General features: G+C 57.0%; 1 protein-coding gene and 1 long non-coding RNA gene across 2 annotated transcripts in view; one reads left to right on the top strand and one right to left on the bottom strand.

Annotated features, from left to right (window-relative positions):
• LOC129634109 (uncharacterized) overlaps positions 1–1,826 on the bottom strand; it is a 7,988-nt gene extending 6,162 nt beyond the window's left edge. Inside the window, exon 1 of the long non-coding RNA XR_008705428.1 lies at positions 1,450–1,826. This is a non-coding gene — a long non-coding RNA (uncharacterized LOC129634109). The remainder of the gene's footprint in view (positions 1–1,449) is intronic.
• LOXL1 (lysyl oxidase like 1) lies at positions 1,669–26,181 on the top strand. Its single transcript, XM_055556074.1, has 7 exons — positions 1,669–3,134; positions 17,270–17,378; positions 20,460–20,597; positions 21,022–21,178; positions 21,777–21,872; positions 23,665–23,780; positions 25,840–26,181. Exons 1-7 carry the CDS (start codon positions 2,006–2,008, stop codon positions 25,844–25,846), a joined length of 1,752 nt encoding a protein of 583 aa, XP_055412049.1. The 5' UTR covers positions 1,669–2,005; the 3' UTR covers positions 25,847–26,181.

Here is a 26,181-nt window from a genome sequence, read left to right as displayed (position 1 = left end):
CATCCTCTCTCCTCCCTCTGTTCCTCTCTTCCCTTCCCCTCCCTGCCCGGGGGTACCCTGGGGCCTGTTTCCACTGCTCCTCCTCCTCCTCTCCTGGCGCTGCTGCCCATCTGGCTGTCGGGAGGGCCCTACAGGACCCCAGGGATTCCAAGCAGCTGAGGCCAGCACTGCAGGGGGGCAGGCTGGAGGGAGGGAAGGCTTAACCCTCCCAGTCCCGGCCCTCAGCATCTGGCTTGTGGTCCTGCACCAAATGGGTTGCCCTTTGCAGGAGTCCTGTTTTAGAGACTGAGATCAAACCCCACATGAGGGAGCAGAGGGGCTGGTGTTGAGCGGTCGCTGGCTGGACTAGGAGGGCAGATGGATGCCCTGAGTCACCAGAACCAAGCCTCATCTTGAAGCACAGCGTGATGGGGGAACACATGCAGGCTGGATGAGGAAGCAGGGGCCCAGGGTGTCTGAGGAATGTCCACTCTGGCTGTCTCCTACCAAAGTGGTCTCCATGCGTTTCCAAGGTAGGAGGGGAATCTGGAGAGACCAAGTTAAGGGCAGGTTCTTCCTCCTGGATGTATAGGCCCAAGAGGGGGATTTCTGCCCTCCAGTTCCCATGACCAAGGTTGGAGAAGGCAGCCTGGGGGAGGCATTCAGAGACATTTCTTAGACTCCAAAGTGTTCAAACTTCTAAGGCCCCTCCTATTTCTGCCGAGAGAACAGAGAACCTGCCAAAGCCCTCTTGGAGACCATCTGGTCTAATCCTCCACTGATCGGATGTGGTGACTGAATCAGAACAGGGCAAAGACTTGCCCAAGTTCATCCAGCAACTTAACCACAGCAACTGGAGTAGGCCCATTCTCTCCAATCCTCTTTTCTGTTGCTCCATGCAAACAGCGCATGGTGCCTCCCAATGACTCCTAGCCCACATCAAAGACAGCCCCTGAATTTCACTTTATCCAGGTGCTCATTCAGGTTATTTCTAGGCCATGTGGACTTCAGAGATGCATGACAGAAGCCACACATGACAGGCAGGAAATTGATCTCTCCCATGTTTTCACAAGTTCTGTTCAGCAGGAAGGCAAACTTCCATTCTACAGACCAGGAGAGTAAGGCCCAGGGCTGTGCCAAGAGGGAAAAGGCGGAAGCTCCATCTTCTTTGTGCTCAGACCCAATGAAGGAAGATGCACCTGATGACCTGAATTAGAGTGGCTCAGCCTCTCCCCACAGGAGGATGGGATTCAGCATATCCCCCTAGAAGGCCCACCAACAAAGAGGAAGTCTCAGTATTGCTTTGGAGACGAGCAGCCCAGGTGTCCTGGGCAGAGGCTGGAGTGGATAGGAGTCAGGGGCTCATTAAAGCCTAGATAAGAAACCAGGATGCTGGGACCAAAGCAAAAAGAAACGGCCAGAGTGGTGCTGACACCTCTGCCCTGTTATGCCTGCCAGGACCCCACTCACCAGGCCTGAGTCCCCAGAGGCCTCCTTCCTACTCCCTATTTCATTCCCTTGCTCAGAGGCAGGTCTGCGGCTTGGCTGGGAGCTCCAGGGACTGAGGGAGCGAGCGCAGCTGCTGTGGGATAGACCACATAGCTAAAACCCGGCGGGCCATAGGGCCCCGCGGAGGAGGCCCCAGCAGGCGGACCAGGCTGCCCGAAAAGCCTCCCGAAGCTCCCAGCCTGTTGCTTATTCATTCAGAGTGGGAAAGCGCCAGCCCAGCGCGGCCAGCCACAGCCGGGCTGGCCATGTAAGGCCCCCAGGCGGCCCTGCCTGCCCGGTGCCCTACAAAGAGCCTCGTGCAGCCCTGGGCACCGCCCCTGCCCTGCCCTGACCCCCTTGGCCTCGAAATGCTGTCATCGGAGGAGCCGTCCCGCTCGGGACAAGGCCAGGATGGACAAAGCTAGAGCTGGGGCGGGAAAGGAGCTGTCCTGTCCTCGAGGCCGTGGGAAGAGAAGCACGCACGGGGGGCCACTCCTGAGAGCCTCTCGGTCCACCAGGCCTCCGCAGAGGGGCCACCATGGCTCTGGCCCTAACTGGCTGGCAGCTGGTGTGGGGCGCCTGCGTCTGCGTCCTGGTGCACGGGCAGCAGGGGCCGCCAGGGCAGGGCTCGGACCCGGGACGCTGGCGGCAGCTGATCCAGTGGGAGAACAACGGGCAGGTGTACAGCCTGCTCAACTCGGGCGCGGAGTACGTGCCGCCGGGGCCTCAGGGCTCCGAGGCTAATTCCCGGGTGCTGCTGGCGGGCGCGCCCCAGGCCCCTCCGCGGCGCAGCCACGGGGGCCTCCGGCGTCGGCAGGCCCCGTCCCTGCCCCTGCCCGGGCGCGTCGGCTCGGACACCGTGCGCGGCCAGGCGCGGCACCCCTTCGGCTTCGGCCAGGTGCCCGACAACTGGCGCGAGGTGGCCGTCGGGGACAGCACGGGCATGGCCCGGGCCCGCACCTCCGTCTCCCAGCAACGGCACGGGGGCTCCGCCTCCTCGGTCTCGGCCTCTGCCTCTGCCTTCGCCAGCACCTACCGCCAGCCGTCCTCCTTCCCGCAGCAGCAGTTCCCCTACCCGCAGGCGCCCTTCGTCAGCCAGTACGAGACGTACGACCCCTCGACGCGGACCTACGACCAGGGCTACGTGTACTACCGCAGCGCGGGCGGCGGCCTGGGCGCGGCGGCCGTGGCCTCGGCGGGGGTCGTCTACCCCTTCCAGCCGCGGGCGCGCTACGAGGAGTACGGAGGTGGCGGCGGCGAGGAGCAGCCCGAGTACCCGCCGCAGGGCTTCTACCCGGCCGCCCCGGAGAGGCCGTACGCGCCGCAGCCCGCCGACGGCCTGGACCGGCGCTACTCGCACAGCCTGTACCACGAGGGCACCGCGGGCCTCGAGCCGGCCTACCCAGACGCGGGCCCCGACGCCGCGCAGCCCAACGGCGGCGGGGGCGACCCCCGCCTCGGCTGGTACCCACCCTACGGCAACATGCCGCCCGAGGCCTACAGCCCGCCGCGGGTCGTGGAGCCGCAGCCCCCCTTCCGCGTGCTGGAGCCTCCCTACCTGCCGGTGCGCAGCTCCGACGCGCCCCCGCCGGGCTCCGAGCGCAACGGCGCGCAGCAGGGCCGCCTGAGCGTGGGCAGCGTGTACCGGCCCAACCAGAACGGTCGAGGTGAGTCCGTCCCGGCGCCCGGGGCTTCGTCCGTCCTTTACAGAATGCCTCCCCCGCCTGCTAAGTCAAGACCCCCACCCTGGCCCCCATCGGCAGCCCAAGTGCTTCCCAGGCCTTCGCCACCGTCCACACATCCCCATGGCGCCAGGATTTGGCCAGGCAGGCCAAGGCTCTGACCTGGCGGGTAGGGGACGGAAGGGCTGGACAGGCTTTGAAAAGAGACGCTTGGGTCATCTGAGGACACATAAAGGAGCCCCTCTCCCCGCCTCTCCCTTGTTCCCACTGGGGCATGTCCTCCCTCTTGGGGGTGCCCCTCTGCTAGCCTCACAGGGTGAAACACGGAGCATCCGGGTTAGAAAGGCCTCGGGAACACCTCCGGAGGTGTGACAAGTTCCCGGTCACTGGGCATAGGTGGGCTTGGCGTGAACGAACAAGAGGTTAGAAGAGAGGGTCTGGCCTGACAGGAGAGCAGATTGGACCTCCCCGGGTTCCTTCGCGGGACACTGCCAGGCCTGGACTAGAGAGGCAAGTGAGGCACTGGCCTGGGCACCAGAAAACTTAGTAATCTACTTAAGTAATATTTCAGTGCATTTTTAGATCAAAAGTCATGCCCAAAAAAGATGAACAAAATATCAAATTTTGAAATAGAATCAGTAATGGTGCCATGCCAAACTGTATTCAAGCCAGGGAAAAACTGAAAATTAGCAATAGCAATCTGTCTTTATATGAAATTTTGATATTTTCTTCATCAGATTTCTTTTTTTTGCAGTACTGCTGATTTTTAAAAATATTGCCTCAAATATTACTTCCCTTAGTTACTGAGATCTTAGATGCCCTCTTAAGTTTTGCACCCCAGGCTGGGAAGAGTCCCTGGAGGCAGTTGTGGACAGGAATGTGGGGGGGGGGGTTGTTGAAGATACTACCTAGTCTCAGGAAAGCTATCTGCACACTGGAAGGGGCGGCCTTCCTTCTTCAGATGAGCAGCTCCACACATGCTGTTCTAAGGCAGGCTACCTTGGCAAGGGCCCACGAGTGGTCTGGCCAGGGCTGAACGGCCATTGACCTAACCTCTGCCCTCCTAGAATTCCCTTTCCTGCTTCTGTCTCTGCAAGTCCGCAGTCAGCTCTGGTCAAGGTTTTCCATTCAAACCCCAATGTGTGTGCATTCCACGTCAGCCTTGCCTCTTTCAGGTTGCAATTAATATTCCTGATTCTTTACTCCTGCTTCTCTGCTCCACACCAGGGTTGCTGTGCCAGGCCCACCAGGTGAGGGCTAAGCCCTGAGGGGCTCAGGGGCACAGATACTGCACCTCCAGCCTTTGTTCCTCTGCCTCTGTCCACATGGGGATGCATCCTTGTCTCCAGCCATACTGACCTTGGGTGAGAGGCTGCTGCTGGGTTGCAGGGGTGGGGACTCTTGACTCTCTGTGGGCTGCTGGAGCCCAAGGCTAGGGGAGGGAAGTGTCCCCAATGGTAGTACTCGCTCCCTCACATTCAGGGGCTTCCCAGGTGGTACTAGTGGTAAAGAACCTGCCTGCCAATGCAGTAGACGTAAGAGATGTGGGTTCAATCCTTGGGTCGGGAAGGTCCCCTGGAGGAGGGCATGGCAACCCACTTCAGTATTCTTGCCTGGAGAATCCCATGGACACAGAGCCTGGTGGGCTACAGTCCATAGCGTTGCAGAGAGTCAGACATGACTTAGCTTCAGCTCTCCCTCACATTCAAAGCATATCCTTCAACTTGGGATGCTGAATCCCACTTTAAGAACCTGCAGGTGCTCCAGACAGGAGCTAGAGGGAGGGCCCTTCTATGATGTGATGAAGGATTTCGCGGCCTCACCTGCATCTGATTCTCAGCAGGACTCACAGCAGCCCTGCAGTGGTGTGTGGTACCACCCTGCATCAGCCCCTGCTAGAGCTCCGTGGAGGAGAGCACGTTTTATCTATAGGCTAAACTGTTGTGGTGAATTTTCTTCGAATGCAAGACCGCGGAGTGGGGCTCAGCCAGAAGCACTCCACCTCTGGGCGGAGAAGAAAACCCAGGCCTCAAATAGCAGTACTGGCAGAGCCAGGCCTTGGACTCATCATCTGTGCCCCGAGCCAGTGGCTTTTTCTAAGGCCCTTCTGTGGCCTGTTAGATCTTAAGGTTCAGAGGGAGACTGACCAGGGCAAGGCTGTGTCTGGAGTGGAGGTGCTTGGTGCTCAGGAGGGCCTCTGGCCATTGCCCCTGATCCCCAGTGTTCATTTGAGATTAAAGACATTTCTGCCCTGAAGGAGATGCCAAGCTGAATCCAGGCCCTGCCCTGAAGGAGACATAGAGGAGGGGGCATCTCAGGGCTGTGATCAGGCAGGCATTGGGCGGGTGGGGAGAGGGTGGTGGTGTAGGGGAGCCAGAGGAGGGGCCTCCCCAGTCAGGGACTAGGAACCAGGGAGGACTTCTAGGAGGAGTAGGTACCCAAGTATTGCTGCAAGTCGTCAGCACCCTCCAGGTGCCCCTTCCCTAATCCTGGAGGGGATGGTGTGTGGGTGGGGGATGCAGGCAAAATCCGGGCTCACAGAGAGGCCAGAGAGGGAGCAGTACCTTCTCCCCCATCATTTGTTCCCCTTCCCACCCTGCTAGGCTGGGACCATGGAAAATCCCGGCTCAGGGAAGGCCAAGCTTTGTGCTTGAGATCAGACCCCCAGGCCTGGTGTGGGAGTCCAGGGCGGATTCTCCGAGGCTGACCTCATTCCTCCTGGCCGCACACCCAGGGGTCTGAGGCTGGGCGCTGGCAGCCCGCGCGTGTACGGGCGTGGACATGTCCTCACAATACCAAACACATGTGCACACCGCCCACGGCCTCCACGTTTGGGCGGTTTCCAAGCGCCTGTCCGGAGCCTGGTTTCTTCCTCGGGTGCCTGTACCCGCTTCCCTCCCACCCTGGAGAGGGGGACCCAAGGGTTCCTGCAATACCATTGTCTCTGAAACATGTAGCTGGATGGAAGGCAAGGAAATAGGGGCCCAGGTCACATACCTGGCCTGACTGTCCCAGCAAATCCAGGCAGAGGCCTGGGGATGGGCTGCCTGCTTCCCAGGCCCTGCTGAGACCCCTGAGCTGTGCCCCTCCCTCTCCCACAGCCAGGCTGTCTCCTCCTAGCCTCCTTGTCCCTGTTCCTGCCTCCCCACAGCCTCAGCTCCTCTAATCTGCTGATATTTGTGCGGACTAAGATGACTCCAGGCCCTGGAAAACCATGCCTCTTCTCCCAGGGCTCCCCCTTAAACCCCTGGCCTGTTTCACTGGTTCTGGCCACCCTGTGAAAATAAGGTGGAGCAGCCGCCCTAGGAGGACAGCCAGTTGGAGGGCATCCTCCCAGGGCACCTCTGATGGCTGTGCCAGCCCTGCCTGGCACGGTTCCTCCAGGTCTGTCCTCACACAGCCAGTTGGAGCTGTAACTGCCCCCTCCCTGGTTTCTTCCAGTCCATCCTACGTGTGAGGTAGATACACTCTTGCATTGCTGACCACATTACTCTCCTGCTCAATGAGGTTCTGGGGCTCCCAAGGCCTTCAGGACAAAATCGCAAATGCCTTAGCCTATTGCTCCAGAACCTGAGGCACCTCCTCCTGTCCCGTCCTTCTCCATCTCTCAGGCCTCCACAGCCCCCAGGGATGGTCCGGGCCTAGGTGTTTCTAGGGTCCGCCCCTCTCCATCCAGCCTCCTGTGCCCAAGAGTCCAGATGGGACCCCTTAGTCCCTGAGAGCAGCCTAGGCTCCCTGCTGCACCCCCTGCTGCCTGCCCTTCTCCCCACCAGGACCTGCCTTCCTGACTCAGGTCACGCACCCACCTCCACAAGGCTTGAAGGAGATGCAAGGGCAGACAGAGCAGGCCTCCACCCAGCAAGCATCCGGAGTCAGAGCCCCCAGGCAGGAATGATGATCACAACTCCAACCATTTGCAGAGAAGCACCTGCTGAGCTTAGTGGCCTCAATGTGCAATTTCATTCACCCCACAGCCTCCTAGAGAGGTGGGGATTACAGGCCAATGGTGCAGATGAGAAAATTGAGACCCGGGAAGGTCTCACAGCTGGATGCGACAGAGCCAAGACTTCACACTGAGCCTGTCATGTCTTCATGACTCTGAGAGGACCCCACCCTCAAGTCACCTGTGAGCCAGGCCCCAGTTCTCCCAGCCACATCCAGGGGGAATAATTCTGCTAGCATATGTTGGACACTTTATATTTATACATCATCTCTCTTTATTCCCATAGCAACCCCACCAGCCAGATGCTGATAATCCATCCCATTTCATAGATAAGGTGGTGGGTTCACTTGCTGATTGTCACATGACCTATTAGTAGTGAAACCAGAATTTGGGTCTGTATGACTCCCCATCCTGGGTTCTTAACCCCCACGCATTATTTTTTTCCTAAATCTTCATGTATGGAGGCTTACCTCTCACATCCATTTGGTCATTTAGCAGATACTTGACTCCTACTGTGTTCTGGGCAGTGAGCACTGGTTGTGACAAAGTGAGATGAAACAGAATGTACACAGATTTAGAAGCAAAGAACACCTTCCCAGTGTGGTGTTAGCATGAAGCACTATCATTTCCACTCCAGACTCCAGAATATTTAACAAGCACATGGACAGCACCTGACACTGTTCTTGGAAATTTACAGTTAGAGTCGTTTAATCCTCATAACGGGCTTCCCAGGTGGCACTAGTAGTAAAGAATCCACCTGCCAATGCAGGAGACGTAAGAGACGTGGGTTCGATCCCTGGGTCAGGAAGATTCCCCTGGCGTAGGAAATGGCAACTCACTCCAGTGTTCTCGCCTGGAGAATTCCATGGACAGAGGAGGCTGGCGGGCTACAGTCCACGGGGTTGCAAAGAGTAGGACACGACTAAGCACACATACCATCCTCATAACAACCTTTGTTGTTACTATTACTCCCATTTTGCAGATGAGGAAACTGAGGCCCTCAGAGGTTAAGCAACTTGCCCATGACTGCTTTAACTGGTGATGGGTGGAGGCAGAATCGCAGCTCAGCGCTCCTTTTTCCTTCCCTGAAGTTGTCCCAAGTTGCTCCTTTAGAAAGAAATGGAGTCTCAGGCCGAGGAAGTTGGAGTAAAGGGTCAGACGGCTATGGAGACAGAGGGGCCTGGGTCCTCTTGCTGCTCCCCTGTTTGGCAATCGGAGGTCACTGGTGTCGGAACAAACAAGTTGTGTTGGGGACAGCCTCCTTGCAGGCAGACTTCCTGTCTCCTCTCATATCTGCCAGTTGAGGGCCACATCCTCTCCCCCTGCTCTCAAACTGGACTGTCCCTGCAGGAAGAGACAGCTCCCATTTTAAATAATTATAATTGCAACTGATATTACTGAACCCTTAATGTGTATCAAGGACTTCCCTGGTGGCTAGGACGATAAAGAATCCTCCTGCAATGCAAGAGACCCAGGTTCGATCCCTGAGTCAGGAAGATCCCCTGGAAGAGGGCATGGCAACCCACTCCAGTATTCTTGCCTGGAGAATCCCATGCACAGAGGAGCCTGGCGGGCTACAGTCCATGGGGTCACAAAAAAGTCAGACACGAAGGAAGCGACTGAGCACCCACAGTATGCCCCAGACACTATGCCAAGCATTTTATTTTTGTTTCTTTAGTCCTCCCGGCAAGCTTGTGAGGTATTATCACCCCCATTTTACAAAGGAGGCAGCTGAGGCTAGAGAAGTTTGGTAACTCATCCAGGGTCCCAGAATTCAGCAGCAGCCAAGCTCAGATCCAGGCTGACTCTCCTCACCAAACCTCAACCTCCCCTTCTGCTCCTGCCCCTCAAGGAAGGGTATGTCTCCACCTTCATTGTTTCTCTCAGATCTAAACCCCATTAAGACACAAAAAGTTGGATTTTTTTGCCTTGAGTTCGCAGGCCCCACAGAGCTTGTTGGGGTGGTGGCCCAGCAAGGTGCTTCAGGCCTTATAGGTACTAGTCTACTGCCGCACTTGGCTGGGGCAGGGGGGGGTGGTGTTCTGGCCTTTTGCCCCCTCTCCTCCTCTCTCCCACTCTAGGTGCCCCCATCTCAATGCCCTCTCACCTCCGAAGGGGCATTTCACCTCCAAAGGGGCACTTCTCCCCAGTAGTCCCAGCCCAAGTCCACGCGACTCCTGTCCAAGCCAAGAACACATGGAAAACTCCCCAGGGCAGTGGCTGGAAAGGCAGGAGAGGAAGGGCGGGGGAGGAGCCGGTGGCCGGCCCCAGCAGCCCACACCTGCTTCCAATTCTGTGCCCGGCATTCCTGCGGAGCAGCAGCCCGCTCGGGAGGGAGGGAGGCCGGAAGGAGAGGCTGCTCCCGTCCCTCCCCTTCCCCAGCCTAACAGCCTCCTCCCCACAGGCGGCTGGAGCCAGAGGGCCTTGCTGTCTGGGTTCAGGAGTGCAGGGCCAGGCTGCACCTGGGTCCCTCTCCCCCTTACTGATGGGCACCCAGAAACCGGGCATCTCAGCATCACCTGAAAATGGAGCGAGGGCATCAGGACACCAGAGCAGGAAGGTGCCCAGAGGGGGAAGTCGAGGCTTGAGGAGCGTCAGCCACCCAAGTCTCAGGAGACAAGCCGCCCTTCCTCCCTGTCGTGGGCCGATGGGAACCATGGTTTTCCAGCCCCAAAGCTAATCCTTTCTGAAAAGAAAGGGCTTTTGGAGTCAGTCCTAGCCTCTACTTGATAACGAAGGCTGTGCTCCCATAGGCAGTGCAAGCAGACCCTTTGTGGGATGCCGGTGTTTGTCCTCAGGCTTGCTGAGGGCATGCAGGTGCCAGGCCCCGAGCTGGGGTACAGGGAACTCAGGGGCACTCTGAACCCATCCCTGTTCTCACCGGGGCCTTAGCCCCGGCAGGCAGGATGCCATGGTCCAGGTCCACTTCCTTCTCTTGCCAACTCGCCAGCTCTCAGAACACGCTATGCACAGACCTGGGCCACAGAGGGGTGGCGGCAGACAGGTGGTGGAAGAGGGAAGAGGGAGGGGCACTGGACGGTAGCAGAGGAGGGCTAACAAGGTAGGCCTTGGGACCTCAAGACTGTACCCCAATGAAGGGTCTGTGTGTGTGTGTGTGTGCGTGCGTGCGTGCGTGCGTGCGTGTGCGTGCTGCGCCTGCACAGCAAGGAATTCCAGGGCACGGGCACTATGGGGTCAGAGATCAGTGGCAGCAAAGGTCAGCTAGGAGCTGCCTCCTGCCCCTTGGGGTTGAGAAATCTGGAAGGCCAGGTTAAGGCCAGACCACAGAAGGCTGGCTGAGGAGAGCAGATAACATCTCATGAGGAAATGCAGCCATTCCACAAACATTCATGGAGTGCCTTTCTCTGTGCTGGTCTAGCGCTGGGTATTCATGAGTTTAAGAAAAGAGACAAAATCCCTGTCCTTGTAGATCTTGTAGCTTCATGGGTGAACATGATAAGTAAATAATAGAAGGTGGTAAGTACTGTGGAGAAAGCAGAGAGAAGTCAGGGAGCTCTGAAGTGTTGGGAGAGCTTGCAAAGGCGTCAGGGTGGGCTTCATGAAGGTGACTTTTGAGCAAATAGTCAAGTAAGTGAGCCAAGCAGCTATCTGCCAGTAGAGCGTTCCAGACAGAAGAGCCAGCCAGTGCAAAGGCCCTGAGGCAGGAATTCCCTGAGCTTTCAGGTGTGTTCCAGCGTGGTTGGAACAGCACGGCATGGCTGTGGGGGCCTTATAGGAGACAGGTCAGAGAGGTAACAGGGTCCAGACCATGGAGGTCCTGTAGGCTACTGTGAGGACTTTGACTCTCCACTCATGGGGGCGCCGCTGCTGCCGCTGCTGCTAAGTCGCTTCAGTCGTGTCCGACTCTGCGCGACCCCATAGACGGCAGCCCACCAGGCTCCCCCGTCCCTGGCATTCTCCAGGCAAGAACACTGGAGTGGGTTGCCATTTCCTTCTCCAGTGCATGAAAGTGAAAAGTCAAAGTGAAGTCGCTTAGCCGTGCCCGACTCTTAGCGACCCCATGGACCCTACCAGGCTCCTCCGTCCATGGGATTTTCCAGGCAAGAGGACTGGAGTGGGCTGCCATCGCCTTCTCCGGGGGGAGCCACTACAGTGACCTTTAAGCCGGGTCTCTTTCTGCTATGCTGGGAATGGACTGTGTGGAGACAGACAGCGGGAGTCTGAGAGGAGGCTGGTACAGAGATCGAAGCTGAGATAGCAGCAGCCGAGCCAGGGGGATAACAACGAGGTGGGGGGCAGTCAGTTTCAGCATATATTTTGGAGATAGAGCTGATGAGCTTTTCCTGATGAATTGGACGTGGGGTGTAAGAGAAAAAGAGGGGTCAGGCATGATAGAAAAGAGCTATGTCCTGTGCAGCTGAAAGGGTGAAGTCACCATAAGCTGAGATGGGCAGTTTTGTAAGAAAGATAAAAAGTTCAGGTCACTGAGAAGGGTCTGAGGGGCAGCAAGGGATCCTAGGAGCCCACGGGATCTGCAGAGCCTTCTAGAGGTGGGGGCAGGGCACTAGTCAGGGCCTGCAAGAGAGGAACCGTGGGTGGGTGGGTGGGCATGCTCACACTGGGAAGAGTGTGAGTGATGGAGGGGTGTGAGGAGGTGGCAGGAGGCAGAGGCAGCTCACCTGCCTGGCGGCCTCCTCCAGCTCCGCCCCGGCTGCTTCTGGGTGGTTTGCTCAATTGAACAAACACTTGCCCTCCTCTGAGTCTGCAACTGTCACCCAGAGTAGCGAGGCCATCGATGCCCTTGGACTGCCTCTCCCCGTCTGGTGGGGGCAGCAGTCTGTAGGTGATGGGGAGCCACCAAAGGTTCTGGGCTAGACTCAGTGACCATCCTAGCTCCTTTGCCTGGACTTGCCCTTCACGGTGGGCCACGGTGGATCCTGCAGAACCTTGCCTGCCTGCTGGTCACCCAGGTGTGGCACCGACAGTTTAATGTCCTGATTATTAGACAATCATTTCCTAGGACCCAGAGCTGCCAGCTCCCATCCCCGAGGCCCTCCCGGCCCATCCTTATTCCAGGCCATGCTCTCTGAGCTTCCTGCTGTCCCCACCGAGGGGCTGCTCTGGAGTCGGGCCGCTCGGGCCAAAACATCCCTGTCTCTACATATTTCACAACCCACTGACCGGTTCCTGCCGGACATTGTTTATCCTCCAGCTCCAGGCTTGAGAGATTAGGGCTCTTTGGCATTCCATTTGCCTTCAGCTGCTTCATGTGAGCAGGAGGCTGGGGAGAAGGATTTCAAAGGAGACGAGGTTTATGGAACTCACAGGAAAGAGGAAGCCAAGAGGAAAACAGGTGAGGTGTAGGCACGCGGAGGGAATGTAACCTCAGACCCTCCGCTCTGGGTGGCCGCCAGGAACCGCTGAGCAGGAGGGAACAGATTCCTTCTAAAGCAGAAAGGATTTAGGTCAGACGGTGGGAGAATTTCCTGGCAGCTAGAGTATCGTCTGCAGAGGTTGTGAGAGGTCCTGGGCTCTTGCCCAAAGCTGGGGAATGGCCTGAATAGCTCCTGAAAAATATTTTAATCTCCAAGTGTTTATGGAGCCATCAAACCTGCTCTCACGGGACGGTTACTCTAATCTCCCCGTCATCCACGTGGGGAAACTGAGCCTAAAGAAGGGCCGGGACCTGGAACATAAGGCGCAGAGCGAGATGGCAGATATCGCCTGCTGGACTCTCTCCCACCAGCAGGCCCCAGCTGTGTCCTGCCAGGGAGCAGGAAGACAGTCCTCAGCCTTCCACAGGCTGGTGTGGGGGCCAGCCAGCAGCTCCAGGCCCAGCCCAGGTGAGGCAGGAGGACATCAGACCCCCAAGAGGCAGTGTGCAGGGGCCCTGGGTCCCACTGAGAGGAAGCCCCAGAGGCAGAGGAGGAATGCTGAGTTCTGGCACTTGGCCCCCACTCCGTGTCCTCCCAGCCCTGGAGGGTTCAACGGGGTCCCCAAGGCCGAGGGACTTCCTCCAGACCAGAGGCTGCCTGCAGACTGGCCTTGGGACCGGTTCACTCACACCCAGCCCCTCCCCAGTTGAGCAGCCTAGCTTCAGTCATCCCCAGGGCCCTCGCCCTCTGACTCAGTGTCCTCCCAACCCTAGTCCAGACTGTGCAGCCTGACCCCGTGTGGCCAGCACACTGTCTCTGGGGAAGAGTGTTCACCGGGGGTCAGCCCCAGGCTCCCAGCCCTCAGTCCGTGTTAATGGAAGCAGTGAGGCGTAGACAGGGGCCAGACCCACCCAGGGCCTCGCAGAAGGCCTGTGACAGAAGGGTAAGAAGCCAGGCTCCTGCCTACCTCCTGGGCAAGGACGGCAGGCCGCTGAAGGTGACCAGGCCTCCCTGGTTAGCCTGAACATGCCCATCGCCCAGCCTTTGAGGGGGCAACCCCATCCCCAGGAGACTGGCTAGATCGGGCATGGAGAGTATAAACTGTGGAATTGTACTCACAATGACAAGCAATGAACTTGACATATCTTAAAAGTTAATATTGACCGGAAGTCAAGAAACGGAATGAGACCCATAAGACAATATCATTCATATACCTCACGGATACATAGCCACTTCCAATTTTATACAGAGACACAGATGTTCAAAGACATGTCTAAGGGTCAGGGTAAGGATGAAGGTTAAAAAAACGTAATTATGAGAATGGCCTTGCACAAACCAGTGATAATGGTTGCTCTGAAATGAGAATTCATTTCTCTGCATTATAAAAGTTTATAAAAGTTCTCTGCGTTTATAAAAACAAGTGTCTCCAGAAAAACTTCCCACTACACTACTTTATAATGTCTCCAGTGTGAGGTCCACAAGCTGGCTGACTACATACATTCTGCATAAGACATTCCAGCACCGGCCCCCCCACAAAATTACATCCCATGACTGATGGTTCTCCCTGCCTTCTGATGACCTGATGACCAGGATCTTCCTTTTACAATGCACATTTCTTGGGATGGTGGGGAAGAGAGGTGAGCACAGATCTTGTTGGAACTGAACTTTAACCAACATTGGCCACTCTGTCTGGAGGGCCTGGATGTACCTCCACAAGCCAGAGGTAACAAACCGGTACCCCTACCCCTACATCCACAAGTGCCCACTCAAGCCTTCCCTCAGCCCCCTTGCAACATCACACAGCCCACCCACACACCCAGGCCCCTGTGGAGAGGCTGAAGCCCAAGCCTGCAGGCCTGGCTGCTGATGGAATGCCTCCTGGGAGAGCAGCAGAGAAGGAGGCATTGTTCCTCGCTGGGAAAACATACCAGCTGAGGGAGGGGGCCTGCTGTTCCCAGAGACCTCAGTGGGGGATTTTAAGGGGGGTTGAGGGGACCCAGCCTAGACTCTGTCTTTTCCAGTAGCTTCCCCCATGGCAGTGAAGGTGGGGAGTCACAGGACCCCCGTGCTGGTCAGAGATGCAGAACAAAGAACATAAAATAATAATTAGGGTGATTCCATTTAAGTTCTAGAAAAGGCATAACCAATCTCAAGTGATTAAAAAGCAGATCAGTGGTTACTTGGGGAGGAGGGAGGGAGAATATACTGAGAAGAGCCAGGGAGGAACTTTCAGGAACGATGGAAACAGACCATAGCATGATTGTGGTGGCCCTAACACCCTGTGTACATTTGTCAAAGCTTATCAAACTGTATGCCTAAAATCCGGCATTTGACTCTGTGTGAATTATAACTTTTAAAAAAAATCATCTTTATAAAAAGAAGAAATAACACGTAAAGTCCTAGGAGAGGTTGGGACCTAGAAGCTCTTCCTGGGGCTTCCTTGACTTGCTCTGTGACTGTGGGCAAATTCATTGCCGTCTCTGAGCCTGCTTCCCTCCAGCACCACTGTGTGCCGTGGTTTCCTGAGGGAGACAGGCTGAGGAGCACGCTTGTGGATGAGTGGAACAGTAAAGTGTGAAGCCACCGATCAGTAAAGAAGCTTGCCTGACAGAGACTGAGAGCTTAACAGTTAGCCCTGAAGCATGCCGAGGGGGTGAATGGGGCGTGAGCCCTGCCCTCAGGGAGTACAGACTGGAGGGGAGCAGACACAGGTGACTATGATGAAATCTAGTAGTGAGGCAGAAGTGTGAGCAGCTTGGAATGTCACTGCCAATCAGAGAAGCCTTCCTGGAGCAGGAGGCACCTGCCTGAACCTGAGGTTCCTCAACAGTAAGAGGAAAATGGTCATCTTTGGCTCAGCCTAGGACCAGGAGCAAGGTTCAGTGTGTGGCCAGGATCAGAATTCAGTATGTGATCAGAGTCAAGGCACATTCAGAGGCCGGGAGTGCACCAGCCCCGAGTACCCCCAGCCTTTTAGCTGGCTCTTTCAGCTTCTCTGGACTGAGAGGAAGGGTCGGGCCAGAAAGCTTTGTAGAGTCATCTGTACAGTGTTTATTGAAACCGGGCCTGGAGTGGGGGTGGCAGGCTGCCTGGTGCCAAATGTGGGTCTCATGCAGCTTCAGGCCCAGCTGACCCACCACCACATGTTGCTGAGGGAAAGGCTCTTTGATAACGGGAAGGGAGCCATTCCTGGCCATTCACCGCCCCCCCCCCACCCCACCCACAAGCTTCTATGGACCAGAGAGTGAGAAACAGCTTGATTCGGAGGTGGCCCTTGCTTTCAGGGCCTGACGCTCCCTGGGGAAATGACTGCAAGCATTCCTAGGGGCTTGAGTAACGGGGCCGAGGCTGGCCAAGACAGCCCCCATCAGCCAGGAGCCACCTCATCCTCACCCACCCTTGTGCTCCGTGCTTCCTCTTCATTCCAAGCAGGTGAGATCACACTGGCTGCTCCCGCCTGAGGCCTGGGCCCCAGGCAGGCAGGGGTGAGGTCTGGGAGCCCCAGAGATGAATTTGTGAGGGGTGACAGGCAGGCAGAAACCTCTGGGAAAAGCTCAGAAGCCAGCGTCCCCCTCTTCTGTCTCATCTTCTGGACCTGCAAGCTGACAAGAGGGTTCTGGCAGCAAGAAGAAGGGGCTCAAGCCCCCTCACTCTGCCTGCCCCCCAAAAAACAGAGGGCTTGAAAGAAGCTAAGAAGAGCTTACAGCTTCATTTTATCATTTATCTGCCAGAAGCCCGGCAGCATGAGAGAGGAGGGGACGTGGAGACCCAAGCCCATTCCTCTTTAAGCTGGTGGCTGAGCTGGGATGGAGCCCAGGGCTCTGGAGGCCCCCCACCCACCTCCCACCCTACCCCTTCCACACACCCAACATCAAGATCTTTCCTTCTTTATTCCGGGTGGCTAGGGTCTGGACACCTGAGTTCGGCTTCTGCTTAGTCCTAATAACTCACTGGGATGAAGTTATGTACGGGATGGGGAGCAGAGTGGACAGACCCTTGGCTGCAGCCTGAGCGGAGGAACAAGTGATCCAGGGACTGGACCAGATTCCAGACTTCCCCTGGGCACTGGGCCCCAGGCCCTCCTCAGACAGGAGGCCAGAGGCTGCAGACGGGAAGGTGTGGTCCACTCTGGGGGCCAATGACAGGATGAAAGGAATCCTGAGCAAGGCGGGCTGGGCGCCCAAGCCGAGAATCCTGCCCTGTCAGCAGCCTGCTCCAGGGACGTGTTTTCTTGTGAGCCCATCCCTTCCTGGCCACCCTCACTTCTGCCAACCGCCATTCACCTGGCTCTGCCCAGGAGCCTCTGGTACCCGCTGAGGGCTGGAAGCCTAGGGCTCGCTCTTGGCAGTTCACGAAGAATGCCAACTGCAGGGGAGAGACGAGCAGAGAGTGTCTGGGGGCTGGTGCCCTGGAAAATAAGGATACCAATGGGAGTGTCTGCGTCAGGAAATTGCTTGGTTCACTCGATCCTGCCCACAGGCCCTTGTTCATGCTATGCCCCCTGCCGAGACCACTCTTTTGTCTTCTCCGGTTCTCCAAATCCCCCCCAAATCTCCCAGGAGGCTCAGTGATCCCCACAGCATGGAGTCCCAGAGGTTAGCCCCTACTCCCTGACCTCTCTGACCCCACACCCGAGCCTAGAGAGAATGATTCATGTCACACACCTCGCTTACACACATATTGGGAGTCTTCCAAGAGGAGGTGACAGCCAGTGTAGAGAACTGAGAATGACCAAGGACATTTGGAGTTGGGGAGGTCTCTGAGCTGTAAATTTAACCCTGGCCCTCCTCAATGCCAAGCTATTGCTCCCTCCTCTCTCTCCTTCCCACTCCTCACTCCAGGTCTCCCTGACTTGGTCCCAGACCCCAACTACGTGCAAGCGTCCACTTACGTCCAGAGAGCCCACCTGTACTCCCTGCGCTGTGCTGCGGAGGAGAAGTGCCTGGCCAGGTAAGGAGATGACGTGTGGACAGTCACTGGGAGTCACCCAGAACCTGTCTGCAGGCTGCACCACCCTGGTCTTCTCATTGGTGGGCCTTGTCTGCCCCCAGAGTTTCAAGTGGGGAAGGGAATGGGGAGATCCAGCTTTTATGTATACATCATCCTGCAAGGAACTTAATGACATTTCATCTTCACGCCCGCTAGTGATAAAAAAACCTGCCTGCCAATGCAGGAGACATAAGAGAAAAGGGTTCTATCCCTGGGTGGGGAAGATCCCCTGGAGAAGGAAATGGCAACTCACTCCAGTATTCTTGCCTGGAGAATCCCTTGGACAGAGGAGCCTGGTGGGCTACAGTCCATGGGGTTGCAGAGTCAGACACGACCGAGCAATTTAGCACGCCACTTCACATCAGTAACTGAGGAGCAGTGAGAAGAACTGAAACCCTCAGATCTGAACTGCGTCATGAGAAGGTTCCAGGAAAGTCTTCTAGCTGCCGTCAGGACAGAGGACAGGATTGTGGAACCATCTCCACGGAGGACAGGTGGAAGCTGGCCAGAAGGGGCCAAGGGCACAGGCGGCCGTGAGGCCTCCATCACGTGTTGCCCCCGAGAGCGGGGAAGGCCATTAGCACTGGCGCCCAGGAGGCGAGCACAGACTCTCCATTACACCTGGGTGATTCTGCCTCTCGCAGAGCTTGCTTCTCAGTTTGACGGCGAATGTTCTGATCAAATATGTATGCGTTGAGGACATCTCCCCATGCTAAAACAACTAGTTAAAGATTACATTGACTTACTTCTTTGGTTTACATCCCTCTATGTTGAAAGCACCTTAATTATTTGCTTTCTTAAAGCAGTTGAACTCTTGTTTCACTTTCGAGTATCTAGGAAATGCTTGGGGATCTCAGCATTTTCTCACTGATGGAAAATGTGAGAAATTTTCATTCTCTGCCTCTCATTCACTGCCATTTAGAGTAGCTGACCGCAGACCGTTATCTGTCTGTAACAAGATGAGGGTGCTTGCAGTGAATGTCACTCAATTCACCGCTTCCTTCATCGAGAAAGTCTTGCTTCAAAAAAAGAAGTATCAGCTGAACTAGTGTGATCAGTGATGTAGCTGATTTACATGTTGGTGGAAGTTCCTTATCTCCTTACAGACTGGCCACAGACAGTGTGAGAGCTGGTAGAGGTCCAGGGACCACATGTGAGTCCCCTCAGCAGGCCTGCCCACTCAGGTCTCGTACCTGGGAACAGAGCATCATCTTACTACAGCGGCTTCAGAGAACAGGAGTTCAGTCCCCATGGCTGTCCATTGAGGCTGAGTTTTGAAGAGTCTTGAGTCAAAACCAAACTGTTACTCTATCTTCATGGAACATCCCGTGTGCCCACACCTGGGCCCCCAGGGAGGCTGGGGAGGAGGCCGCCAGGGCTCCGTCCGAGGGCTCTTTTGATCTAGCTGGAGAAGGTAGCCGCTCACCCAGATCCAAGCGACAGGGAGTGGAGGAGAGCTGGAAGGGGTGGTTGGCAGGCTGGAGCTGCGCGAGGCCAGAGGAGGGGGCGGTTGGCAGGGGCTGAGGCGTCCGCGGAGGCTGGGTGTGGGATACAGACCTAGAAAATGCAGCAGGACCAGCGCCCTGGAGCGGCAGGGCCTGCGGAGATGGCCGAAAGCACGGCCGCAGACCAGTGCCAGCCCACAGACGGCAGGCGGGCCTCAGACGAGGGAAGGGACTTGCGCCAAGCCTCACCACAGGCTTGTGGCCAAGCTGGGCCTAGAACCCAGGCCCTAATGGGTTCCCACGGTGTGCCGAGCCCAACAGAAGGGCAGGATTTAGCTGAACAGAGGGAAGGAGGATGTTCTGTTCCAGCGCAGACAGAGACAAATTCCAAGCCTCCCTCAGACAAGGCCAAGGGACTTACGTCCTGGCAGACAGAAGCCTGCAGCGCCTGGTGTCCAGACATCTTCTCACAGAGAGCTAATCCCCATGACTGGCCACCTCCTGCCTCTGGCCTCAGGGCCCAACCCTTAATGATTGCTAGGGAAGTGCCCCTGAGGCTGGCCAAGACAGCTGTCCGCAGTCAGCTGAAGGGGGGATGCCTGCAGTCAGCCCTTTTTCCTACCTACGGGGGGTGTGGACAGGTCCCCTCACTGTCGCCCCCCAGCTTTCTCTCTTTTCCCTTCCCTCCTCACAAGGCCCATCTCAGTTGGCAACTGGGGGACAGCAGGTGAATTGTGAGCAGGCAGTTTGCAACCAGTGCTCCCTCAAACAGGTCAAGTAGCCGGCCCTGAAGCCACACAATCAGGGAGAGGTGGCCTACTCACACAGGCCCAGCTTGGGATATGTGTGGTATCAGGGCGTGTTGGAGGCAGTGCTGTACGATCTCCCAGGCAGTTAAGATCCCCCTAAGTGGGGCAATCCCAGCAGACTTCTTGGAGGAGGGGACCTGAGTTGGGGCTAAGAGGCTGGCTGGGTTCTGGGTCAAGTGAACAGAACAGACAAAAGTACAGTGAACGAGTTAAGTCTGTTTGGGAAACAGTATTTGAAGCTAGAACCCAGGGTGTAGGGGGAAGGGAGAAGTCAGAATCTTTTAGACAAGGCTATTTTTTAAAAAGCCCTCCAAAGATTTTGATGTGCCCCCACGCTCAGTTGTGTCTTACTCTTTGCGCCCCATCGACTGTAGCCCACCAGGCTCCTCTGTCCATGGGATTCTCCAGGCAAGAATACTGGAGTGGGTAGCCATTCCCTTCGCCAGGGCATCTTCCCAACCCAGGGATCAAACCCAGGTCTCCGGCATTACAGGCAGATTCTTTACCATCTGAGCCACCACGCTCAGGGACTGTCCCCAACTGAGAGTCATAAGAAGGCATCAGGGATCCTCAGAGGGTCATTATCAGGCCCTGCTTTAGAGTGTCCCCACCAGCAGCTTCCAGCCACATGGCAGAGGGGAGGGGGCGGCCAGCATAGAGGAGCGGAGGCCTGAGCCTTGGCTGCAGCGCAGGGGTCAGCTGTGAGAACCTTCAGGGACAAGACGGCCCGCGCGGGGTGTCTCTGGCTGGTACCTAAGCCCCCTCCCGTCTCCCACCTGTCCCCACAGCACAGCCTACGCCCCTGAGGCCACCGACTACGACGTGCGCGTGCTGCTGCGTTTCCCCCAGCGTGTGAAGAACCAGGGCACAGCGGACTTCCTCCCGAACCGGCCACGGCACACCTGGGAGTGGCACAGCTGCCACCAGTGAGCAGCCGCCCCGCTTCTGGGCCCGGACCCTGCGCCCACGAGCACTCTGGCAGGGGCGGTGCTGGGGGGGTGGCCCCAGGAGGTGTTTTCTGCCAAGAATCCACCACTGGGACAAGGACTTTTCAGCGGAGCCTTAGCAAAAGCTGGGCTGGAAGATGGGACATAGAAGGATCGGCCTGGATAGGAGATGGAAGTGTCTAGAATGCAGGGCATCGCCCAAGGGAGGAGCCCAGGGAGGAGTGAGGGGTCCTGAGGAGGTGCCTCCTGGGGTGCCTGGCTCGGCGGGGACACCAGAGATGCTGCCTGTGGGACACAGGGGCCCAGGCTGGTCAGGAGGCAGGGTCACCCGGGCCGTCTCGGGAGGGGAGCGGGCTGGGCAGGGCCAACTAGGCCCTCCTCTCCCGCTCCTCTCCCGCCCCAGGCACTACCACAGCATGGATGAGTTCAGCCACTACGACCTGCTGGACGCAGCCACAGGCAAGAAGGTGGCCGAGGGCCACAAGGCCAGCTTCTGCCTGGAGGACAGCACCTGCGACTTCGGCAACCTCAAGCGCTACGCCTGCACCTCGCACACCCAGGTCAGGTCAGGTCAGGCTGCAGAGGCGGGGCGGGGCTCCGGGGGCGGGGCAGAGCTGCCTGGAGACGGGAGGCTGGGTCATCCTGAAGACGGGCTGGTGCCGAGGCTCCTGGCCACTCGGCTCCTCCAGAGTGCGGGTCTTCTCGCCAGTCCTGAGGCCACCACAGGGCTCCTCGGGGCCTACCCTGCACCTCCATTTCCAGGGGTGTCCGCTCATGGAAGGAAAAGGAACATTCCAAGGAAGTCCGGATGGCTTAATGTTCCATTTGCCTAGCTGGGCCCCCAAATCCATCTTTCTATCCAGAGAGTGTCCATCTATCCTGCCTATCTCTCTCTGTCCATTCATCCATGCATCTCTCCCAGGCATCCCCCCACCTTCATTTCACCCCTCCTTCTGGCTATTACATCTCTCATTGCTCTGGTCCATCTGCCCAGTGAGCCTAGTACAGGGCAGAGCCATGCTGAGCAGCTCTCGGGGCAGGGAGGGCAGGGTCAGGACAAAGCACAGAGGAAGGAGGCCCCAGGCTGCTGAAGTGGGCATGGGGTGGCTGTCTGAGGAGTGCACAGCACCCAACCTCTGCTCCTGTCCCCTCTCCCAGGGCCTGAGCCCAGGCTGCTATGACACGTACAATGCAGACATCGATTGCCAGTGGATCGACATCACCGACGTACAGCCCGGGAACTACATCCTCAAGGTAGGGCCCCCTGGAGGCTCTCCTCCAGCCTGATGTCCTCACCCCTGACATAAGCTGCACATTCTGGTGTACACCCTCTGGGTGTTAGATCTCACAGGCAGTCACGGGCACTCTAAATGGGGCAATCACGGTAGACTTCCTGCAGGAGGGGACCTGAGTTGGGTCTAGGAGGCTGGGTGGATTCTGGGTCAAGTGAACAGAATGAAAGAGTTAAGTCTGTTTGGGAAGCAGTATTTGAAGCTGGAACCCAGGGTGTAGGGGAAAGGGGAGGCCAGTATCTCCAGGCTAAGGCTCCTCCTTCACACTCCTGTTGCTCTGCAACCAGTGATGTCCCCTGAGGTCTGCACTTCGCATCTGAAGGTCTTAGTCTCAGGCAGACACAGCCTCTTCCCATAAAAAACGCCAAGGAAACTTCAGCCCAGGTGGGGTAATGTTGGAGGAGGGGGTGACTCTCTTCCCTAAGTGACAGAGGACTTGGAGAGCCATGTAGTCCATCCCCCTGTCTGTGGGCAGGGCAGGCTCTGTGCCATCTGGGAGAAGACACTGCCTTTCCCTGAGACACAGACAGGACCCCCTGCAAAGCCAAGGGCTTTATCCCCTCTGGCCTGAACCCCTCCTCCATGTCCGATCATCCCAATGCCCCTTGGTTGGGGGCAGAAGTAGAAAAGCACGTCAGGGGCACAGAACCCAGCGTGGTGCCTCCATGCAGGCTGGGCAGGGGCCAAGTCATCACAGCCTCACCTGGGGAAGCCAAATCTTAGCCCCTTTCTTGCAGGTGCAAAGCCAGGGTGGGGCTCACTCTACTGGGCTCCTTGGGCTCTTCTCCACTCTGGAGTAAAAGAAGAGCAGAGAAGGTCGGCCTGGAAAGCAGCTTTAACCTGCACAAAGATGGGCTGCTAGGCGGCTGCATTCAGAACCCAGCAACCCAGAAGCTGTTGGTTGCAGCCCTGTCCTGAGCACCTCTCACTGGGCTTGGTGAGGCATCTGCTCAGCCTCTCCCAGGGCCCAGCATTGTTCAGGGTGTCTTTTTTCTTCCCTCATTCATCCACTCAACAGACTCACACAAAAGCCCTTCTGAGTTCTAGGTTCCAAGGATTCGTGACATGTAATGCCCAGTTCCTGCCTCTAAGAAATGTAACTTAAAGACAACATCACTGCATCTCTTCTTAAATGCTCTGCAGATAAGGCTGGGTGTGGCCTAACTCAATGAAGCCCTCCCCTGTCAGTCCAACATTTTAAAGACTTCCTCGTGTCCCAGAAGCTCCTCTTCAGCCAGGTTATGCTTGGCTCATCATCTCAGTTGAGTGTCAGGTGCCTTGGGCTCCAGGCCAGGAGATGCCACCTGGCATCAGATAGGCCATCAGCGGATCATCTAGATGGGCACACGTGGTAAAAGGGTGCGGGCTTCATAGTCAGGGAGACCAGGCCTGGGATCCCTGCCCAGCCCTTCACTCGCTGCTGGGTTCCCTGGGGCGGTGGCTCTGAACGCCCTGTGCCGGGCCCCCTGTCCTGAGCTCTGACTGAGGAAGCCTCCTGTCTTCCAAGAAGGGTGATCTGATGGTGCTTTCTTTGACTGTGAGCTGTCTCTCCCTTCTCTCTGTGTGTCTCAGCCTCTTCTCCCATCTCTGCATCAGTGCGTCTCTTGGTCTGGCGTGGTCTGTCTCCATTTCTCTGTCTCCCTCTCTTCTGTCTCCTCTGTATCTGCCCGTCTGCCTCTCCACCTTCCTTGGCAACCAGGTGAAGCGCAGCCCCCTGATCAGACCCCTTTCCATCTGTTCCCTCCCTTCTTCAGGTGCACGTGAACCCAAAGTACATAGTTCTGGAGTCTGACTTCACCAACAATGTCGTGAGATGCAACATCCATTATACAGGTCGCTACGTTTCTACAACAAACTGCAAAATTGTCCAGTAAGTGTTCGCCCACCCCACTCGAGGAGCAGGCAGGGCCACCTGAAACACGGAGGATACCTGCCCTGTGGGTCACCTTGATGGCCACACACGGCTGCAGCTGGACCAGCCCACAAGCTGGGCAGGAGGAGGCGCATCTGTGCCCACCCCAAGCCCAGTGCTCAGGATGGGGGTGGCGCCCGGGCTGCGGGCGCTGATCTGGGGCGTGGCCCCCCATCTCTCAACTGGAGACTAGCAGGGGGCATCAAGGAGGTGCAGGGCTCTGCAGGCCTTGCTCTGTGACTCCCTCACTCTGACCTCAGGCAGCTCACCTCACCTCTCTGATCTTTTCTCTTCAGCACTTCCCACGCAGGCTTGTGAGGCGGATTGAAAGGCCTGACAGATGTCTCTGCGTATTCCAGAACCCTTACACTGGTGCTCAGTGAATGGCAGCTGTGTGAGCCTTAGGGTCCCTGTAAGGTGGATTGAATGAAGCAGTCCCAGATTAGAAGGGATTCTGGCTAGAATCACTTCCACCCCTGGGCCCCCTGGTGGAGGGAGCTGATAAACTCTGCACCCGGGCCTTTGGCACATGACTCCTCAGCTGCCCGGGCTGGCTGTCCTCAGCCTCTCTCCTGATTCCTCACGTGAAGTACTTTGCAGAGGGACTGCCTGCTTACAAACTCATTAAGAAATGCAGTTGCCTTCTGTGTGAATTTTAAATGCTTGATCAGGTCAAAGCAATTCCCTTCTATTTAAAAACTAAAGAAAAAAAGAGTAGACTTCTAGAGCTGTAGTCCATCACCTAGGGGACAACTGGCAGGGATTCTAAGGCCCAGAGAAGCACTTTTCCCCAAACATGCCTGCTTATTAATGGTTTACAGATATGAGAGGCTTAGCCTGTCACCAGGGTCAGGGCTTAGCGTATGACCAGGATTGGGGCTCAGTGTGTGACCAGGATTAAGGCTCAGCATGTGACCAGGGTCAGGGCTTGGTATGTGAGTGCTCCGTGTGTGTTTACAGATAGCCACTTCACCCTTGGCTGCTACCACTAAGCTAACTGTTCACAGCCCCCACCGCACTGTGAGAACAGGAGCCTCTGGTTCAATTCAGAGATTCTGTTCCTCATTAGTGGGATTAGATCAGAATTATCCAGGTCACGGAGTGACCTGGGAACGACTGACTCCTGCCCCATCCCTGGCAACCTAGCCCTTTGGCAGGCCTGGATTTCCAGCACCTTCTTGCTCCTCAGGGCTTGTCTCTTTCAGCCATTAAAATTCCAGGGATCACCTAAACAGTAGAGGTTTTCTGGGAAGCAGTTGAGGGAAGGAGTAGCAGGGGCGGGCGGGAGAGAGACAGGAGCCATACAAGAGGAAAGGGGGCTGAGGGGGGAGCAAGGGAGGCAGGGAGCCCACACGCCCTCTTGTCGCTCCTGCTGCTGGGGAGGGAGCATCCAAACAGCCCCCTGTTTTCCGGGAGGCACCCTGAGCTGGGCCCCTCAGCAGGGTGGACAGAGCAGCTGCCCCACACCCTCTCCAGCTCCACCGGGGCCTGCGGGCACCGGGAATGCCGAGGCCCTTCCTTCCGAGCCCTTTACATAAGTGCTTGGAGAGGCTCAGGGTCTCATTAGCGCGTCTCCGCAACCCTGACCGCAGGCAGGCGGCTGGGCCAGCGCACAGGAAGCTGGACGGAGCCTTCCCAGAAAGGCCACGGGACTGACGCCTGTGGGTTTCAATCATGTTTCTGAAGAGGAAAAAGGAGGCCTTTTTTTTTTTTTCCCCCAAAAGTACTGAGTTAGAAGAAGTAAGAAAGTATTTCCAGACAGTAGCTAATGGCCTAGAAAACAGTCTGGAGCTCAGGGCATGGGGCAGTGTGCTGCCGTGACCACGCCCTGGGTAGGAGCCCATGAAACCCCTCTTCTTAGAGCTGGGGGTGCAAGGCCCCTTTCCCTGAGCCCCGATGACTGAGGGGAGTGGAGGGGAAGCGCTCAGCTGGGGAGGTGGTGGGGGCCTGGCTGACAGTCGACTGAGGTCTCCCTGCCCCTCAGCCTGCCGCTGACCTGCTCTCTTTCTTTCCTTAGATCCTGATCCCGGGGAGGTGTATACAGCCGGCCCACCTCCCCACCTTCCAAAGCAGGCCCTGCTCCCCAGGCAGCATCCCACCAGGACGAGCCCGGCCCGAGGGGCCCAGCCCCCACTCACAGGCAGGGGCAGCTGGACGCTCGGGAGCATCCTTCCCTGCCCGCCTCAGGGAGCGAACGGGGGCCGAAACCACAGGGACTCCGGATGCCAGGCCCCACTGTGTACTTAACTCTCCCCTACCACGTTATTTTGTTGGTTGTTGGTTTTTATTTTTTATATTTTGGCCATACCACAGAGTAAGATTGCCCAGGCCTGGGCTGAATAAAACAAGGTTTTTCTAC

Source organism: Bubalus kerabau, chromosome 19 (assembly GCF_029407905.1).
Source record: "Bubalus kerabau isolate K-KA32 ecotype Philippines breed swamp buffalo chromosome 19, PCC_UOA_SB_1v2, whole genome shotgun sequence".
NCBI lineage: Eukaryota > Metazoa > Chordata > Mammalia > Artiodactyla > Bovidae > Bubalus > Bubalus kerabau.
Note: the sequence above shows the minus strand (reverse complement) of the source record. Positions and strands in the feature narration are given on the sequence as shown.

Excerpts from the sequence above, each read along its gene's own strand:
- LOXL1 (XM_055556074.1), top strand. The coding sequence starts at position 2,006 with ATGGCTCTGGCCCTAACTGGCTGGCAGCTGGTGTGGGGCGCCTGCGTC. Across the intron at positions 21,179-21,776 it reads CCTGCACCTCGCACACCCAG|GGCCTGAGCCCAGGCTGCTA; the intron begins GTCAGGTCAGGT and ends CCCCTCTCCCAG. Across the intron at positions 21,873-23,664 it reads CCGGGAACTACATCCTCAAG|GTGCACGTGAACCCAAAGTA; the intron begins GTAGGGCCCCCT and ends TCCCTTCTTCAG.